The sequence below is a fragment of the Drosophila ananassae genome, chromosome XL (genome assembly GCF_017639315.1).
Source record: "Drosophila ananassae strain 14024-0371.13 chromosome XL, ASM1763931v2, whole genome shotgun sequence".
NCBI classification, from domain to species: domain Eukaryota; kingdom Metazoa; phylum Arthropoda; class Insecta; order Diptera; family Drosophilidae; genus Drosophila; species Drosophila ananassae.
In genome coordinates, this window is record NC_057931.1 from 9978493 (window position 1) to 9993278 (window position 14786).

Sequence of the window (14786 nt, forward strand, 5' to 3'; positions counted from 1 at the left end):
ATAACACCCGAGTACATTTTGCAATCGAAATTTTATTGGTGTCAACTTTTAGTTTTCCATGTAAAACGCAACGCATTTGAAAGATCGAATATATACTTACATACCTACATAATATATATATATATATTGAATATTGAACTCTTTCCTTTATTTGTACGTCGTCGTGCTTGTGTCTAAAAACTATGTAAACCCCCCTACCCCCAAAAAAAAAAAAAACTCCCCCCAAAAAACCAAAATTAACCAACCCCCCGCCTTCCATATATATTTGTTTTTTTTTTTTGTTAGCAAAATCAAAAGAAAAGCTTTATTTACAAACAAAATTGCATTCGAACATATTCGTGAATTATATCCGCATTCATTTTCAATGTGTCTTTTGTTACCAACTGTCGAGGTCCATTCCCAAAAAAAAAAAAAAAACAAAAACCAAAAACCCGCAGCCTGTGATGGAGATGGAAAGCGTTTCCGGTTTTCGTTTTATTTACCGTTATACCCAGCAAAAAAAGCAACCCCCTTTGTACATCCAACGCCCCTGTCTGGGGGTATATCTCTCATTGTCTCTCTCTCTGTCTCATTTTTGAGTCGAACCCCCTTGAATTCGGCCACATGTACACACCAATACCCATACAAACAAAGAAACAAACAGCGTCCCCCCCTAAAAAAAATTTGAGATGCGAATACAGAAATAAGTGCACACCACCCGCAGGTTATAATTATTACCAATTTTTGAAAGAAAGTGTTCCTCGGGAGGAGGATCAGACAGAGCTCAGCACAGATGATTGGCATTTGTACACACACACACACTCGCACACACACACACAAACTCCTTCGAAAGAAAAAAAAAGTACAGTACACACCAGACGCGCTACGCGAGTATTCCATTCCGTTTCGTTTCACTCCGCGAGATTGCCGTTACGCGTTCCACGTTCCACGTTCCAAAACTCAACTCAAAACTCAATTTGATCGTTTACTGAAATCACTGATCACTCGATCATTGCTTATTGATCATCGATCATCGATCACTGATCACTTGAAACACCCACACCCCCTCACACACACACACCAACACACACACGAATCGACAGGACACACCAATACACACAGAAGCACACACTCAATCGTGAGAGTCCCGTTTCAAAAAAAAAAAATGAAAAAAAGAAATATAAGAGATCGAACTCACTCACCCACTCACACCAACATACACATCCAAGCCACATACACCAACACACGCACACGCCCACGCCCACGCCCACGCCCACCGCCACGCCCACGCACACACATACATGCGCTCCAAAACAGCTAACAAAAAGAAAAAAAGGATAAACTAACACCAAAGTTGATCGACTAACGCTAATCTCTATTTACTTTCCAATTGTACTAACCGACCAAAATTTGAAAAAAAAAATATAATACTACTCCCCCCCAAATCGTGAGATTGAAACATATGCATATATATCGTATATAATACAGTATATATGTATGTGTATGTACCCACCCACACACGTATATATATGAAACAGATTACATACATAAATATTGTTAAGAATTGATCGATCTAACCCCCCCTTCCCCCTGCATACGTATTATAAATCCGCTTTACTAAATAACCCCCCCCTATTCCAAAATATTAAAAAAAAAGGATTCCACTCGGGGGCGAATCAAGCAGACAAAACTCGATACATGATACAATCACAAATTCCACAAAAATATACCTTATCCCTAATCCTTGGAAACCCCCGTACCCCCAGCACTAAAGTACACTGAAAGAAATACCTCAAAAAAAAAAAAAATAAAAAAAATACTGAAATCAAGGCTTCAAAGTATCTAAAATTAAAAAAATTCGCTTTAAATTTCGCTCTATATGTATATACATATATGTTTGTATATATATGTATATGTATATTTGTTGTTGCTACACACAAACAACACACACCCATACACCCCACACTACACACAGAGAAATCAGAGTAATTAGCTTACGCCTAGCATACCTAGAATTTAATACCTAATTTAACTCCCAAAGCAAAGCATTCAAAATTCACTAATTTTAAGTTTCACAATTGGTGACAAATATCCCGACAATAAATTTTAAAAATAATACGACAAAAAAAAAGAATACAAAAATAAATGTATTTATTTAAGTTACCACCTAAGCACACTCGAATTGAAGGTCACCACGAATGAATTACGATCATTATCGATTGGCGAGCTATCGGGGGTTTTGAGGTTAGAAAAATGCTTAAAAAAATATCGATAAAAAATACCAAAAACTTCTAAATTCAAATCGAATTTTTGTACTATCCTCAAACCCCTCAACTGGCTCTTAAAAAATTAAAAACCAAAACTATAATCTAAGCACTATGTAAATTTTAACAAAATTCCGATAATAAGAGATTTGAAATCGATATCGATAAAAGCAAAGCATAAATATCGCTAAAAGTATCGCAGAGAGATGAAGATGTTGCAGATGAAAGTGATGATTTGGCAAGGGTTTAATTTTAGTGCTTCTTAAGAGACACAACCCCTACACAATTCCCCCCCCCAAAAAAAGAAACCCCCCCAAACTACACACACACACACACACTAAAAGAGACACTGGAAAAAATACAAATTAGGTACGGGATGAACACACGAACATGGAACTACAGAAACAATATGGTGATGGTTTTTACACAAACCTAAAAAAAAAGAAAAAAAAATAAAAACACACACACACCTATACAAAAACGACACACTACCTACCACACACACACACAAACAGAAATACACTTACAGAAATTCTCTGCCTTTTTTCCCCCACAACCCCATTCCCCCAAGAAAACTCTCACGTTTGAATTGAATTGCTCCTCCTTTCTACTCCTTTCTTTCCTCTATTTTGTAAATTACCAAAAAAAAAAAAAACAAATTACAAAAAAATTAAAAACACACCAACGCACACTATGGTAATAAGTTACAACAACAAAAACAGCAATTACAATTACAACAACAACCAAAACCAAAACCAAATACCAAAAAAAACAAGCCAACCAACAACCTTTAAACCAAATACAAAAAAGATACCAAAAAAAGAGAAAAAATACCAAAAGAAACCCCAACAAGCTTGCACATGTTGAGTTATCGGTAGAGTGTCCATTATTCGATAGAATTCGATATAAATTCGATTAGATCGGCATCGATTTCGATTTCGAGTTGAAAACTTAAACGTCGACGAACAATCAAAGAAGAAATCAATTTTCTCACATTTTCCCACATGCGAAGTTTTCTTTTCCACATGAATCCTTTCGACCCCATTTTTAATCCTTTCTGTACTCCCCACCCCTGCCCCTAACTCTTACTATCTCTATCTCTCTTTGTCTGTCTATCTCTCTCTGTCACCCTGTCAGAAAGACAAAAAAAAAAGATAAGAAAAATAAAAAAAGAATCGAAAAATAAATCTAAAGTTAAATTAGCCAAAAATTAGCTAAACTGCTACAAAAAAAATAAGAAAAATGAAACTTATATATTTGATGCAAAAAATGCTAAAAATTTCATTGTTTGAAAAAAAAATACACATCCGGCATTTTAAATCCAAAAAAAAAAGAAACCCTCACGAAAAATACCAAAAGTTTATAAAAATTCAAAATCCAAAAATCGAAACGCAAAATTGAGAGGCAAAATTCAATTGAAAAAAATAAAAATAAAAAAAAACTCGTTGTCCTTGGGCTAATGCGACGTTTTCTGACTTTCTTCCCCCAAAAAATTGTCGTCAGGTAAACTGACGACAAATGCTTCTTCAACTTCAACAACAACAACAACAACTACTACTACAACAACTACAACAACAATAAACAACAACTTGATAACCAACTCGAATATTGTACCAACAAACTACAACAACAACTACTACCCAACAAAAACTCCATCACCAACAACTTTTACAACAACAACAACCAATACCAACAACTACAACAACTACACCAACAACCGTACTCGACAACAACAACAACAACTACAAATAGGCATTACAAATGCCTCTAGCATCTGTGGCCTTAATCTCTCCACATTTGCAGCCAATGGAAATGGCGGCAACAACAACAACAACAATGGCGGCAGCAACAACAACAACAACAACAATGGCGGTGGCAGTAATGGCGGTAATGGTTTATCCGTTACAGCCTTGCAACAACAACGTCAATCCAATAACCATCCAAGTCAGCAATCCTCCCAGAATACCGGTGGCAGTGGTGGCAATCAGACACCTAACGGTATCCTCACCACACCCACATCGAACACACCAACAACACAACAACAAATGCTGGCCGCCGTTATGGCCAATATGGCTGCCGCCTCAGCATCAGCCGCCTCAGCAGCAGCAGCAGCAGCATCAACGAGCGGCAGCGCCAACAGTTCCCTAAACAATTCCAGTTTGAACACCAGTCTTAATACCAGTCTGAATGCCTCGGGCGGGAATAGTGGTGGGAATAGTGGCGGTGGTGCTAGCGGTGGCGATGACTTCCGATGCAATCCGTGCAACAAGAATCTTAGTTCACTCACCCGATTGAAGCGCCACATTCAAAACGTACATATGCGTCCCACCAAGGAGCCGGTGTGCAACATCTGTAAGAGGGTCTATAGTTCGTTGAATAGCTTAAGGAATCACAAGAGCATCTATCATCGGAATCTGAAGCAACCGAAACAGGAGCCGGGTGTTGGGAATGTTGTGGATGTGACCAATCAATCGACGACCAATAGCTTCTACCATCAACAGCACCAGCAGCAGCAGCTAAATCATCACTCCTCCTCCTAGGGATTCATGTACTTCGATTACCAGCATCAGCAGCATGGTTCATCGGAACGGAGGCACGGTGGTTACTCCAGTTGAGGGGCATGGGGATAGCGACGGGATCTTGTTAAGTTTGCCGCATGGCATCGATTGTAAAGGACAGGCACATCAATATACCATATATATAGGGTTTTTTTTTAGGGAAAAGCAGCGATAGTTATCGATAAAATCGATAGGCAAAGGCAACGTTACAATTTTTCCCAAATCGAAAGCAATTTTTAATAACTAACTATCGATTAAATCGATATATAACAAGTATTTAGACATTTTTAGTAGAGTCAGGCAAGAATAATAATCGATATTAATCGATAATATCTCTGGTTTTCCCCCCAGAAACAGCTCTATAGTACAGTTACTAGGCTAGTTACAATTAGTTGCCTTTAGTAGTTGCTAAGCACACACACACTCTCCCACAAACCAACACACACCAGGATACACAGTTTATACAGAGTAAATATCGATAGAAAATCGATAGATAGTTTAGGGAGGAGCACAAAAAATACCATTTATTCTAAATCACTCTAAATCAGATACCAGAAACCACTTTATCAGCTAATCAAGTCTTAATACCTATAAGTAATAAGTAGGAGCTAGAATAAAGAGCAGAAAGCAGGTGCCCGTAGTGAATTCTTCGAAATGGCTTTAACTAAATACAATTTATCATGATAAAAAAAGCATATAAAAGCTAAAAAAAAAAGCAAAAAAGCAATGCGTATTCTATGTAGGCACAATAGAGGATATTATCTCTCAAGTAACACTCGAAAAAAAAGAAAAAAAAAATACTTTAAAAGAAACAAAAAACAATACTAAGTAAAGACCAAGATAAACGTTTTTTTTTTACACCATTGCATATAAAAAATTATATAAAATATATATATATATGATGTTACATTTTATAGATTTAAGAGAAGAGAAAGAAAAAAAAAATATAGAAGGTAGGGGAGCGACCGACCGAACGACCGACCAATTGCAAAGATCTTTTCGATAATAAAATATTCGATAAATATTTCGATAATGATTAGTTAGGTTAAGTACACACATTAGCACACACCACATTTACAATCACGATGCATATGTCCTAGACTATAAGAGAGAAAAATTATGTCCTAATTATAGTCTACACTATTTTTTTTGTTTAACTTTTAACAATTTTTTTGTATATTTAATGTTAATTATGCGAATGTTTTGACCGGATACTTTGATGAAGTACACCTGTGTTCGTTAATTTTTAGTGCTGCTAAGTAATGATACAACATACATTATCTTTAAGATACAAAAAAACAATTATTAAAAATCAAATATATATAGATATATATATATATATATACAAACACAAAACCACACACTCACACACAAAAAAAAAAAAAACAAACCATGTAAGATATGAAGCGATGATGATTGAGGTACTGTGCGAAGAACTCCACTTACGATTCTATTCAATTCATGATAATTACAATAAACGTATACACATCAAAGCGAATATTTCATTTTTCCACAAAAAAAAAAAAAATACAGAAAATCTTAAACCAGAGTCCCCCAAAATCCCGCCCAAAAAAAAATGATGAAATTCTGTAAATGAAACCTCGGTGTTGTATGCATGTCATTCGAGGCGTCAGTCGATCTGAAAAAAAAAACTAACCTATCCCGAGATCTATCCAGTAAGCAATCACAAGGGAATCGTTCATGATTCCTCTGGGAAGCATCTCGGATTCATCCATGTTTCATCCAGGATTCATATCCCTTTGTTCTCATCTCACAACCATCACATGCACTCTCGATCACACCACCACCAACCAACACACACATATTTCTAATTATAGCTAGACTGGCTCTGTTCATAGATTTTTTTTCGGAAAATCGATGTGTGTGCCGACCCCACGTGTCCTTTTTTACTTTAAGCCAATATCCCCCCCCCACTTTTGAGCCATAAAAAGCAGTTAATACTAATACTAATATCACCATCACCACAACAACCACCATGCCACCACCGACCTTGTGTCCCCTGATTTTTTAGCTAAGTAACTGGGTGTTCCCAAGTCCTCCCATTGTTGAGGTGTCCCGATCACACGCCCCCCTATTGAAAATTGGATGAAACCCGCTGTGTGTGACCTTGCAACAACTCCTCCAAACCCCCCCAGAACCTCGCACGTTAATTAAATTCTAATCGAACTCCCCCCCTAATCCAAAAACCCAATCAAAACCCCCCCAAAAAATTTTTTAAAATTAAATCCAAACCCAATCGAACCCAAACACAGGCAACAACGGTGCTGCGATTGAGTTTGAGAGAAAAAAATAAAAAAAAAAAGAGACACTAGTGACAACAGCAAGAAAAAATTGACAACTTGCAAGTAAACCAAAAATAGAAAAACAAAATAACTAAAAAAAAAATCAAAAATAATACTAAACATTTTATATATACAACAAATCAATCAGGCCAAACATGCTTCAAAATTTTGCTAAACTTAACAACAAAAATTTAAAAAAAAAAAACAAAAATATAAGAGAAATCGTACGAAATTGAACGCAAACTGAATTGGAATTGAAAGTCGAAATTGAAAAATTGAAAAAAACTCGACAAATTGGTTTTTCAAAAAAAAAAAAAAAAAAAAATACAAATTCAAAATCAAAATCATCCACGAAATTCGTGACGAAATTCTACCCAAACAATGATCACTTCAAAAATATAAATTAAAATTTTACAAAATTGGCAATTTAAAAAAAAGACACCACAAAATTATGCAACAAAGAGTTTTCCAAAGAGTTTGATTTGGCAACTAAACTGTTGCAGTTGCACCTAAAAAATAAAAAATATTTAAAATTGCAACTGCAACTGCCAATATTGTTTCTGGGGCATGATGATGCCTCTTTCATCACTTCCAATTCGAATTTGTGTCGTCTCCCCACTGCCAGTCAGCTGCTGCCAGAATTTCCAATTTGAGTTTCAACAACAATTCACCACAGAATACAACTACAACAACAATTACAGCCTACAAGCTACAGCAACAATAACAACAGTCAACCAGTTTTATTTCCATTTTATTTCCATGCGTTGAATCAAAAAAAAAAAAGCCCAAAAAAATACCAAAAATATTAATCGAATCAGAAAGAAATACCAGATTTGAGAAAACTATTCGAGAAAAACGGTAACAAGTTTTTCCCCAACAACAATCACAAAAAAAAAATACCAACAAAATCGAAAAGCATAAAAAGTTGAAAGCAAAAAAATACAAGAAAAAGTTAGCAAATTTAGAAAAGAATTTTACATTGTTTTGAGCCTGGATTTGTTAGTGTTATAAAAGTTTAAAAAACAAAGAAAACTAAGAACAAAAACAAACAAAACAACAAACAAACCATAACAAACAGACAAACTGAAATTCCAACAAACAAAAAATACTAAAATTACACCAACAGATACTGACATACTTAACAACACAACAACAAGAACAAAAATACTAGACTAGACATGACACTATACCTCACAAAAACTAAACAAAACAAAGAAAAACAAAAACAAAGCAAAAAAAAAAAAAATACCAAAAAAATAACAACAAAGTCAAATATACAGAAAAGTCACTATTGTCTCTTTTTTTCTTCTCTTCCTATATGACCGTATAGGTGGCAGCACCGGCAGCCTACTTGGCGGCGTCATAGTGCCCGGTGGCGGTACTAGTACCCCTAGCAATAGTAGTAGCACCACCAACAACAACAACAACAACAACCAATCAACAAGCCAGAACAACAACAACCAAGCAGTAGAACAACAACAACAACAATCATCACCACACCATCACCAACAACAACAACAACATCACCAACAACTCCAACAACAACAACAACATCATTCCACACAACATTCTAAGCTAGGGAGTCCACAATTGAAACAGGAGCAAAGCAGCAACAACAACAACAATAATAACAACAACAACAAGGGACAGGATATGCAACAACAACAACAACAACAACAACAACAGAAAAGTTTAAAATCAAGTGATCTGATGGGAAGTGAAAGAAGTTTATCGAGATCCTCGCAAGGATTAGGAGATAGTGCCACGCCCTCACCCTCACCCAACGCCCATTACATCAAGCGAGAAAGAGAAAGGGAGAGGGAGCGCGAAAGAGAGCGAGAGAGGGAGAGGGAGAGAGAAAGAGAACGAGATCATGATATGGAACAGCATCAGAGATCGGCATCCTCGCCACCACCACCGCCCTCGCATCACACCCACTTCGGACAGCATCCGCTGTCGCTGCTGCCGAGCCACCATCAGTTGCATGCCACACACCACGATCTGAGTGCCGCCGCTGCTGCCGCCCACCACGCCCATGCCGCCCACGCTCATGCCGCCCATGCCCATGCCCTTGCCCGGGCGGGTTCACCATTGGAGCATCACCATCTGTTGCATCATCGCCGTTCCTCGCTCTCGCCCTCATCGGCGGTGGGCGTGGGCGGTGGTGGTGGCGGCGGTGGTGGTGTTGGTGGCGTCCAAGGTGGTGGCGGGTCAAGGGGTGGCGGTGGTGCTACGGCTGCGGCAGCCGCCAGCCTGCTGTCGTCGGTGCGGGCGCAGGATGTGGCGCAGGCGAATAGACTGCTGTTGCCGCTGCCACTGAACGCGTGCCACAGGTGCGATGTGTGCGGCAAGTTGCTGAGCACCAAGCTGACCCTGAAGCGGCACAAGGAGCAACAGCACCTGCAACCACTCAACAATGCCGTGTGCAACCTGTGCCACAAGGTCTTCAGGACACTGAACTCCTTGAACAATCACAAGAGCATCTATCATCGACGGCAGAAGAACCACCACTCGTACTTCCATCATGGCGGCGGGGTGGGTCAGGCGGGCAGTCCTGGCAGCCGGTTGCATCAATCGCTCAGTTCGCTGAGTGCTGCGGCAGCTGCCGCCAATAGCGGTGTGGGCGGTGTTGTGGGTGGGGCGGGCGCCGGCGGTGGTAGTGCTGTGGCAGCTGCTGCTGCTGCCGCCGCCGCTGCAGCTGAACTCTTGCTATCGCCGATTGTGGGAGCCGCTGCTGTTGCAGGTGGTACGGCCAGTTCAACGTTGCAACTGGCGGCGGTGCATCAGCAGCAACAGCAACAACAGCAACAACATGCTGCAGCAGCAGCAGCAGCAGCGGCAGCCGTACAACAACAACAGCAGCAACAGCAACAGCAGCAACAACAACAGCAGCAACAATCCTCGCCAGGAATCGTGAAACCATGTATGGACTTCTTATAAGATCAGCAGCAACTCTTGCAGCAACTGTTCCACGTGGCACTCAACAATTCCGCAGCAGCAGCAGCAGCAGCAGCAGCGGCAGCAGCAGCGGCGGGACCTGGCCCCGGAACAGAAGCAGTGGGAGCTGGAAATAACGGAAATGGTGGAGGATCTGGCGGTGGAGGAGGAGGTGGCTTAGTTGGTGCTGGCGGGGATTATGGCGGGAATTCGGGAAGTGGCACACCCACGGTGGACTTGACACAGTTGGAGCATACGGCGGGACATCATCTGCAGCATCATTTGCCGCAACATTTGCTGCATCAGCATCCGGCACTGCCGCATCCGCATCAGTTGGGTGGGCATCCGCATCCGCATTCGCATCCACATTCGCACACGCATCCGCACCACCAGCAGCATCCCTACGAACGCATGAATTTATTAGACCAATAAGCGAGGTGGAACATGGACACACACATACACTCACACACACACAAGCGCAAAAAAAAAGGATCAAAAAAAGGATAATGGAATAAGAGAGGAGGAGGAGAAGGAGGAGAGGATTAGAGAGGAGCAGAACCGACCGATCGATAACCGAGAAGGAAGAAGAGCATTTAGGATAAAGAATACATAATTGTAACATAATAATATCGATAACTATCGATAATAATCGATATCGATAACCATCGACAGCTGTTCGATACAATCGATATTTTTTTTGGGATCTCACAGAGCGGAAAATTCAAAGACTTTTTCGGCCAAGAACAAAAACAAATGAAAGAAAGCGAAAGAAATGGCAAAAAAAAAAAACATCGAGAAACAAACAAAAATAAAGCAAAGCAAAAAAGCGAAAGCGAAAGGAGAGAAGAGGATAAGAAGACAAAAAGAAAAACATTTTTAGGCAAATGGAAAAACTGTGATTATTTACGACTTGATTATAAAGCAAGCAAAAACAAAAGTCTTTTACGATAAAAAGCTACACATTATTACAAAAAAAAAAGAAAAACAAAAAAAGGAAAAACTAAAAATAAAATAAAGAAAAAGTAAAAGTAAAAAAATACACTGTAACACTCCCACTAAAAAAAAATTAAAGAATGCGCAGGAATCCGACTCGTAACACATAAGCATTTTTTTTTTCTGAAGGAGATTGGATAGAGTTTGTCAGAGTTTAGTAGAACTAGGCTAGGAGAAAGTGAACCACCTGGCCAGAAGCAAGCTTAGAGCCAGGCTAGAAGACTGTTACCCACACACACACACACACACACCCAAAACACAAGCACACTCATATGATTTTTAGTGTGTGGTCCTTGAAAAAAAAAACACAAAAAGATAGTTTTTGAAACCAACGAAAAATTCCAGTTTCAAAGTAAGCATAACTCATACGACCTGTTGGCCGGCTGGCATACACGGCGTATGAGTAATAAACCAAAAGTTTTATTATTTTTGTTTTTGTAGCAGAAAAAAGTTAACATATGGCCTTAAAAAAAATTCTCATAAAAGGACTGCACTCTAATATCATTAGATCATTTTTCATTAAAAACATCCATATGAGTATTAGAAGGCATTCTCATCTTCTTCCAAACATCATCCCAATATCCAATGTGGATGCAGCAGGATCAGAATCTAAAATTGAATTTGAATCTAAATCTGAATTTGAATTTAACACAACCATATGTGCAATCCGCCATCTCTGTACAGACTTTCCATTTTCGCAAAATCCAAAAATAAATAAAATAAAAGTGAAAAAAAATGAATAAGAAAAGTAAAAGAAAAAATAGAATGACTTACAAGTAATTGCATTTTTTTTTTTGTTTTTTTTTTCTCTCGTGTATCATAGTAAGATATCAGAAATACTATATATTAAAGCATACATATGTGTATATTTAGCAGCCACTTAATATTCATCAAATGAGTAGCGAGGTCAATGTAAAAATAAACTAAAAAGTTTAAAAGATAGCCTTAAGCTTAAGCGATACAACAGTGTGTGTGTAATATGAATATTTTTTTTTTTTATATGAATATTATTAATTTATCTAGAATTTACGCCCTAAGATCATACACACACATTTATATACACATCTATATAGATACGAAGTACGATATATAACTAAGACTATGACTTAGCATAACTCAAAACACGCAGAAACACAGCGATATATGTATATCGATATTAATCGATATGGGGAGGTATTTTATTTGGACTGTACTGTACATACAAGAACATAGAGAAGGGTGAGAGGAGAGGGCAGGGTTTCTTTCGGAGGACTCTTCGGAGAGGAAATGCGGACAAGGACTGACTAGATTATAATCAATCGATGATGTATTATCGATAAAAATCGAAACAACTGAAATTTAAACAATGAAATTGTTGCGGTCCTCAGTTGAAAATTTCTGCTTAATATTATTGCTTTCCAATTGGCAGACGACGACGACGACGACGGATAATCAAAATTAGATCATTTAATATATACTTTGCATATTAAACTTTGCATTAATTTAAAGACTGACCTTTAGAAGAAAGTATCGAGGGAATGGAAGAGTACACCGCCGAGATGGAACCGCGTGCAATTTGCAACTTGGGGATTTGGAGAGAGGGGTATATATATTATATAATATATAGAAAAAAAAACGATCAGTGGCATATATATATATATATATATAGCCTTAGTTTAAAAAGTGCATCTTTACATGCCCGATTAACGATTGGAAGGAGAATGGGGGTTACGTTGTGTGCGAGTATAGTCGAATTTTATTTTTTATACAAAAACCTATATTGTAATTACCACTTAGTGTAACTAAGCAAGCAAAATTCCTCCAAAAAAAAAAGTCCCCATTGTATTGTATTTTTTCTTGCTTCTTTTGGCAAACGAAAAGTCTGAAGTGTTGATTAAGTTAATCACCCACGTTTTGATACCAAATTTTCGATTTACCACATAGCTTATGCACCACAAACAACAAAAAATTAAATTGTAATGATATAATGTCGAGCATAATGTAATACTGTAACTTAACTATAAGGAGACCCTCTCTCATCTGAAAAAAAAAATAATAAGAAAAATGCCATATATCGTATATAAAATATATATTTTAAAAAGAAAATTAAGAATTGTACCCGAGTGCTGTCCTCTCAGCTCGCCGGCGGCCTTTGTTAACCCGCAATGTCACCTATATATATATTTTTTTTCTATGATTAATAAATGATTATGTTCAATAAATGTGGAAATGTAAATGTGAAATGAAACAAATTGAGAAAAAAAATGAGAAAAATCGATAACGAGTCACGTGGAGAGAAGATGTCGCAGCTTTGCACCTTAATGTTGTTTACGTAAAATCTTATACTACTAACAGACAACGCAGATAAATGATAATAGATCACAGATCACTGGTCACAGATCATCGATCACAAATCACCGATTACCGATTACCGATCACAGATCATCGATCATTGATAACAGTTCACAGCCCCCAGAGTGTGCATCATGTGAGTACATAGACGCAGGATAACTAAATAAAAACCAAACTCAAGCAACTAACTGAGGAGCTAACCAAACTACTAACTAACTAATAGCATATTGATACTCGAAATAGCAGCAGTAAGAGCCCGAAAACAAAATGAAATAAAAACCAATTACAGAATACCGATAACAGATTACCGATTACCGATTACCGTTTAAACAAACATACCGATTAATCAATAGTAGGTTCGCCTGTTTAACGTGTGTACTATGACTATGTTTATCCTTTTTTCCTATTCTAGATGTTCCCCAAGTCCCCCAAAAACCAAAAAAATCAAAAAAAAAAAAATCAAAAAAATTCCCCAAAATGAATGTAATGCATACTGAACCGTATTATCCAATGAACCATTAGCTCCAAGCCACATAAAGCTTAACAATTACAATTTACATTAACGAACTACAATTACAATTTACAATACGCGATATATAAGAAATAAACTAACTGCAGTAACTACATGGATATACAATACATACATAAGTCAAATAGCCAATCCGAGGATACAAGAGGACGATAAGGATCGGGGAAATCCCCCGAATTCGATCGATTATTGCATAGAAATAGAACAGATACCGATACCGATACCAGAAACAGAAACAGAATCAAAGTCACAAAAATCAAGCAATACAATACCAATATCTCTCATCTAGTTGCAAATCGAAAACACTCACACGTACACACTGACGCTTACATTACTTATAATAGCGATAGACGTAAAGCCCATAAATCAAAACCCCCTAGCCCAGAAAAACCCCATTACTACACCCCCCCCCCCCCTCAGAAACCATAATCGATCCAAGATCGTACCCGAAATAGTAAACAATTTTAACCATTTTTCCTTTGGCGACTCCAACTCGAACACGAACTCAAGAACTAAACGAACAACAAAAAAAAAAATTAAAATTAAAAATTAACAAAACAAAAAAAAAAACAAACGAATACAATAAAACTATTAAGTTTTCCACTCTAGCCTAGTAAGAAATGTACATTTTGTCTCCTGTACGTACACTTGTATATAAGCAAGGTGCCAGCACTAGAACGAACTACTTTATCCCCCAAAAAGAATCCACACAACCCACAGCAAATCAAACCACAAAACCACAAAAAGAACACACCCACACTTTACATATATTTATATATATATGAAAAGCAAAAAAAAAAATTTATAAAAAAAGAGAAAAAAAAGTTTGAATAATTAATAATTTTTATGTATTTGTGTATTAGCAAGAAAACAATACTAAAATGATACAAGA

At 37.6% G+C, this 14786-nt stretch overlaps 1 protein-coding gene across 6 annotated transcripts in view; it reads left to right on the forward strand.

The window, feature by feature from the left end:
* The window catches only part of LOC6504831 (broad-complex core protein), a 49227-nt gene that overhangs the window by 24826 nt on the left and 9615 nt on the right, over positions 1-14786 (forward strand). For 2 of the 6 annotated variants that reach the window (XM_044716969.1, XM_044716970.1), the window contains exon 8: positions 3996-8046. The exons of 3 other annotated variants lie outside the window; for them this stretch is intronic. In XM_044716969.1, the coding sequence (XP_044572904.1) occupies positions 3996-4783 (788 nt within the window). In that variant the 3' untranslated portion in view covers positions 4784-8046. Of the gene's footprint in view, positions 1-3995; positions 8047-8434; positions 14465-14786 lie in introns of those variants that run through there. One more of the 6 variants, XM_044716967.1, reaches the window with a different exon arrangement.